Raw genomic sequence first — 6,710 nt, 5'->3', positions numbered from 1 at the left:
GGGATCTTTTATTTGCGCTTCCCACAGGCAGGATAGCACAAACCATGGCCTTTGTTGAACCAGTTATGGATCACTGGTCGGTGCAAGTGGTTTACACCTACCCATTGCGCCTTGCGGAGCACTCACTCAGGGTTTGGAGTCGGTATCTGGATAAAAAATCCCATGCCTCGACTGGGATTCGAACCCAATACCTACCAGCCTGTAGACCGATGGCATGCCACGACGCCACCGTGACCGGTATGCTCTAGTGCTCTACAAAAACAAAAACAAACATTAACTTTAACTTTCAAACCACAAGGCGAGCCATAACATTGAGATTACTTGATTAAAATTAATTATTTATAGTTTGCGCTCATCAATTTCCAGACCACACCGGCAGGATGTTGTATATCGTACCTCTTCTGGGTGACCTGAGCAATGAACACTCTTCTTCTTTACCTTCAGCGAGGTTGAATTTCGTGATTCCTCTAAAGTTAAATTTCAGCAAACTTCCGTGCTGATGCACAACGCCAAAACAGCACCCAGTTGATTCCCACATCGCTACATATTTAGACTGAACATGGATTTCCCCATCCTTTTCGGTGATCTTGGCGTGAGATACATAACCGTTACTGTCCAACAGATGCACGTCTGGGAGTTGTGCCTGTCCTCTTAGTGCCATTCCGATACGGGGCAGGTGTGTTTTCAGTGTGTTGAGAGCGAGAGTTCTGGTATTAAAACACTGGATGAGATCGCTGCTGGATCCGCACATCTCTCCACCCATAATGAGAATGTTCTCACCAACTGTAACAGTAAAAGCATTTTTTCTTCTCATTCCCAAACGCCCAACAACCTCCCAATTCGTGTCACTCTGGCTCAGTTCTTCAATTTCGTTACTAAGCCAACCGCCTATTGCGTAGACTTTAGAACTGGCTGCTGCAGCCATGCAGTGACTGTAATACTGATTCATGAGAGATGGTCCCACTGTCCACACTTTGCCAAGGATATCGTAAATCAATGTACATTTCTGTTTGTCTTTCCCACCGGTTATGTAGATCTTGTTGTCCAGACTGGCTGCTGCATAGTAATCACCTGGATCTACTGGGGCTGGTGGGACATCTTCCCACTTGTTTTTTGATGTAAAGCAAGACAGAAGTAAATTGTTATCGTGTTGAAGTACGAACACATCAGGCCGTTTGAAACTAAAACGCGATAGTGTTGTTTCGACTGGTTGACAAAGTACTTGTTGTAACATACGCTGAACATAGCTATTTTGTCGAACGATGTTTGAATTCGCAATTTCACTGACAACTTGAGAACTGACAATATCTAACCGCACATGTTCGAAAATATCTCGCACATCATCCGCATCCGGGGTATTGTGTTCTATCCATTTCATGGCACCTCTCACAATAATATCTTCATCACATTTCAAGTTATCTTTTGAAATTATGTCTACAAGTTCTGTTTTTGAAAGCTGAACAAACATTTCTGTTTCAACAAAATCAGTTAAGTTATCAATCAAATAGCAAAATGCTGGGTTGGACAAATCAAGAAAATGGTAGAGTTTTATGTCTCTCCACCAACTCAGACAGTTTGCACAAGTAAGTACCTGGCTTTCCCTTAGAAAAGTATTACACAGTTCTTTGATATGATCAAGCTGCATCATTTCGGCAGCATCTAAAAGTTGGACGCAGTTGTTTTCATTCACCAGATTTACCGTGCACAAATACATCTTTAGAACAGCTTCGAATATTGACAAAGATATAGAGGGTAGCTTTAAAATGTTCGTTCGACTTTCGGTCATTTTTGAAGCAAACATGGCCCGGAAGTAAGGTGATAAAGCCGCAAGGACGAGACGACTTCCGGTTGTTGTTCCATCGTTGCACACAATGTGCAGGTCGTTGAAGTCACCATTAACGATCTGTTGGTGAATGTTCAGAAGAATATGTCCTTGTGTGTTCTCCATTGTATTCGCTAATACCTGAACAGAAATGATACAAATAATAACCAGGTTAATTAACTTTCTCATATATAGAAGTACACTGTTCTACCTTATACATTTGTATCTCATTCATTCATTTATTTATTCATTCATTCATTCATTCATTTATTCATTCATTCATTCATTCATCCATTCTGTATGTATTGATGTATGTATGTATGTATGTATGTATGTATGTTTGTACAATGTATGTATGTATTTAAGAATGAATGAACGCACTGGCTCAGGAATGTTTTAAAAACTAAACATTATTATTTTCTAATTTTACCCCAGGGATTCGAAATTGATTTTAAATTGACGGTTGTGATATATACAAAATATAACTATTTTTCGGTCAGTCTTTTTTTAAATTTATTTCACTAGTACTATGTTTTGTTTATCAACCGGATACAATGCATTTGTTTTTAAAAAATTGTTACGAAAAGGAATGACAACAAACCAACCGCTAACAAATGGACTGGTTTAGAGGCTTAGACGCAGACTTAGGCGGCGGGTAGTCGTGTGGAGACTATGATATCCTTTAAACGTGCTGTGATAGGGTTTTTCATAACAGTTTGCAGATTTAAAAACTCCTCCTTCATAAGTTTACCAATATCAACTACTGTAAATTATTGGAAAAATTATTTTATCTCTTTCTACGGCTTTACCAGATTCAACGTTGATTCCAAATGTCTGTTTTGTCTGTAATGTACGAATCCAGAAGGCCTGTCGTTCAAGTCTCAAGAGGTCTGTTTTGTCTTTTGAACAAAGTATCAGGGGTTGTTCATTTGGAATTATTTCAAATATTTTCATCTAACGAATGGTCAGGTAGATTGAAGTGACTGGTGACAGGGGTGTCAACTTCATGCCGAATATCATACTTGTGACAAACTGCTCTAATTCTCAGTTGGTTTTGCGTTTGTCCTACGTACTGTTTTTTTTACATCAATTACAGGTGATTAGATATACTACATTTTCGAATCACAGTTCATGTCTCTACGAATTTGATATTCAATTTTGGTCTGTTGACGTTTGAAAGTCGACTGCGTTTTAAGTAAGTTGTGAAGTCTACACCTGGTTTTGTCACAAGTAGTAGAGGAGCCAGTGCTTACTTGAGGTGATTGGTTATGCTGATGTTTGTATGGTTTATAGTCTTCAGTTGCCCTAAGGGGATTTTCTAATTCTCGAACAATTTCAGATTTAATTTTTCTTAAAAACCGTTTTGAATATTCCCTTGGTTTTAAAGCACTAAGTAAAAGCGAACAAACTTCATTGAAATTCTGTTTGTTACTCGAATTTCTGTGATATTTAATAATCTGAGATTTAACAATGCCTTTAAAGGTGTGGCGTGGGTGAAAAGACTTGCAGTGGATTAGTTGGTGTGTGTCTGTGGGTTTGAAAAACACTTTATAGTCTAGGTAACCTGATGGTTCAAACTGTGTACCTTTATAAATTGTTACATCCAAAAAGTCAACTGATTTATCTGATATGGTGGCCTTAAGTTTGATATTGTCATCCTGTTGATTTAATAGCCCAAAACAGTTCCACAATTCTTCTTTAGAATGTGGCCCATTGATAAGTATATCGTCGATATATCTGAGGTACAAAAGAGGTGTTTTACTCGATTTCTTTAAAGCAGCCTCTTCCCATTCGGCGACATAGATAGATGCAAAATTTGGACTAAAACGTTTGCCCATAGGCAACCACATAATTGCTGATACATTTCTCCATCAAACTCAAAATCATATCCTTTTAGGCTTAATTCTAACAGCTCAATAATGTTTTTATCTGGTCTGCTTGGATCTTGGTATTTATCAAATGCTCTCTTAATGGGACATTCCTGAGTTTGCTGCATTGTAAGATGTTTCCGATTAATAAAATATTTCTAAATTTACATATTAAATACATTTTCTTATTTAGAATATCAGTGTCTGTATATTGAATGTGTTTCTGGTCGTCTTAATATTTGTAAGAAGCCCAAACTGGATTTTGTCTTCAAATAATTTCGTACGTACGAAACAAACGTATTTTAGGAAATAAAATTAAATTTAACATTGTACACATAATATTAGAACGATCAGAAACACGTTTAATATACAGCCACTAATATTTTATGCAGAAACATATATATTTAATTACAATCGTTAAAAACGTCTCTGTTAGTCGATAACATCTTAAAAATTACAGCAAACTCAGGAATGTCCCTTTAACTGAATCAATGCCCGCATCAATACCTATGTTGGTTTACATGGAGTCAATATCAAGAGTAACCAAAAATGAATCTTTTGGGATTTTGGTTTTTGATAATTTTGATAGAAGATCTTCAGTGTTTTTCACAAAACTTTCATGTCTATTTGCAATTGGTTTTAAGCGAAAGTCTATGTATTCTGAAATATTGTACGATTCTGATCCAGTCTGAAATGATTGGACGACCGGGTGGTGTGTTAATATCGGTTTTTGGAAGTAGATAAAATTTCCGGGTTTATGATTGTGACCTGGCTTCTAAATATTTGACTTGTTTTTTTTATTAATATGTCCCTGATCGTTTAGACATTGAATAATTGCATTGAACTTTTTACAATTCTCAGGCCAAATAGCTTTGTCTAATTTTTTGTAGTACTTTGAATTATTAAGCTGTCGATGGGCTTCCCGGATATAGTTCTCCCTTGATAGAATGACAGTGGCTGACACTTTATCTGCAGGTTTTATAACAATTTTGCAGTGTTTGCGTAGTTTGGTGAGAGCACGACGTTCCATAGCAGACAGATTTTGCTGATTTGTGTAAACTGTCATATCACCCACTTTTTCCACTATCCTTTTATGAGCTTTAATGATTTCAGGATCTACACTAGAGTTTGTGGGTAACCAGCCGGGGTTTTCCGTGAATGGGATTTTTCTCCAGTTGAATGCCGAAAATAGTCGGCCAGTTTCATTTTGTATGTATGTATGTATGTATTGATTATGAATATCTATATATTGTATGTATGTCGAGGTTGACTGTTACATACATAGATATTAACGCACTGGCGCAGGGGATAATTAAATCCTTTCTGGCCTCACAAATTGTCCCATGCCGTTGCTGGGACTCGAACCTGTGGCACCGAATCGCCCGCAACTTTGCAGACTTGCCACGATACCTTTTGAGCTATTGAGGCATCCATTGAGGTATGTATGTATGTATATATGTATGTGTGTATGTAATGATGTATGTACATGTGTGTGTGTGTGTGTGTGTGTGTGTGTGTGTGTGTGTGTGTGTGTGTGTGTACGTACGTGTATATATCTGATGTTGTTTAACAAATTAATACGATCTTCTATTTTTGACGTACGTCTTCGATATTTTATATTATAAATACTGACAACACTCTACTCGAGGTAAACTGCTACCTCTCTCAATAGTCTCCAATCCCACCCACTGACACCCTCGATCGATCGCCTACAATGCTGGTATATGTTCGCAGCAGCCATGTTTAAATCCTTAACAAAACGTGACTTGTGTGTGTGTGTGTGTGTGTGTGTGTGTGTGTGTGTGTGTTTGTGTTTGTCTGCCTCTGTGTGTGTGTGTGTGTGTGTGTGTGTGTGTGTGTGTGTGTGTGTCTGTCTGTCTGCGTGTCTGTCTGCGTGTATGTGTGTAGTTTGATGTTTGTTTAAATTTCGACAGGGACGTTCATTATTTGCCAACAGTGAATTTACAAAAGTGAATTACTTACTTCCCATCCGACACTGACAAAACACCTGAGCTACGTTCAGTATATAGATTTCGTCACAGGCACTAGCTGCAAACGACTTGACTGGTTTCTGCACTACTCATGTATTCAGTTAAACTTTAAACAAAACCGGTCCATCGAATATTTCGTAACGCCACGGAGTGTTCGGATCCGTTGAACGCGGCTGGTCCTGATGACCTGGTTGTGACACATTTTACCGGAGCGTGACAAGGGGATGGGCCTGTTCCACACCGAATCTTATCAGTTGTGGTATGCGATAATTTTCTAACTACCCACAGAAATAATAATTTAAAAAAAAACACAAAAAGAAAAAGATACATGTAACTTAACTTTAATTAAATTAAAATAAATTAAGACCTATCAGGCATACACAGAATCAATCCGGGGGTCTCGCAACCTTAATTAAAGTGTTTCAACGCCCTTCCTTAACGGGTGATATCATGTTTTATAAATAGATATAATATCTGCAGTGTACAGGTCCGCATACGTATGGTATATGAAGTACTGGTGGTGGTGGGTTGGAGCCTATATCGGGATGGGGGGGGGGGGGGGGGGGGGCGGAGGCCAAACTGTTTGTGGTTTATAAAGTTTGTTTTGTTTAACGACACCACTAGAGCACATTGATTGATTAATCATCGCCTATTGGAGGTCAAACATATGGTCATTTTGACATAGTCATAGAGAGGAAACCCGCTACATATTTCCATTAGTAGTAAGGGATCTTTTATTTGCACCATCCCACAGACAGGATAGCACATAGCACGGTCTTTGATATTCCAGTCGTGGTGCACTGGCTGAAATGAGAAATAGTCCAGTGGGTCCACTGACGGAGATCGATGCTAGACCAATCTAATTGAAATTAGCTCCACTATTACATGTGGATCTAACACCAGCCAGTTGGAGCTCATGTTCACCAATCAAAACCTTACTTGCAGAATCCTGCCAGTGATTTAAAAATAATTTGAAAACATTCCGAATTATCCTGAGGGTATATGATATGTTTCATGTGAATTACGAAT

The 6,710-nt window shown here is 38.3% G+C and overlaps 1 protein-coding gene across 1 annotated transcript; it reads right to left on the bottom strand.

Moving 5' to 3' along the window:
- Positions 1-267: 267 nt before the first annotated feature.
- On the bottom strand, positions 268-6,199 carry LOC121383307 (kelch-like protein 2). Its single transcript, XM_041513255.1, has 2 exons — positions 5,674-6,199; positions 268-1,963 (listed from the first exon to the last, which is right to left on the bottom strand). The coding sequence occupies exon 2, from the start codon at positions 1,946-1,948 to the stop codon at positions 356-358; it is 1,593 nt and encodes a 530-aa protein (XP_041369189.1). The 5' UTR covers positions 1,949-1,963; positions 5,674-6,199; the 3' UTR covers positions 268-355.
- Positions 6,200-6,710: the final 511 nt, after the last annotated feature.

The sequence above is a fragment of the Gigantopelta aegis genome, chromosome 10 (assembly GCF_016097555.1).
Source record: "Gigantopelta aegis isolate Gae_Host chromosome 10, Gae_host_genome, whole genome shotgun sequence".
In the NCBI taxonomy this organism is placed as follows: domain Eukaryota; kingdom Metazoa; phylum Mollusca; class Gastropoda; order Neomphalida; family Peltospiridae; genus Gigantopelta; species Gigantopelta aegis.
Note: the sequence above shows the minus strand (reverse complement) of the source record. Positions and strands in the feature narration are given on the sequence as shown.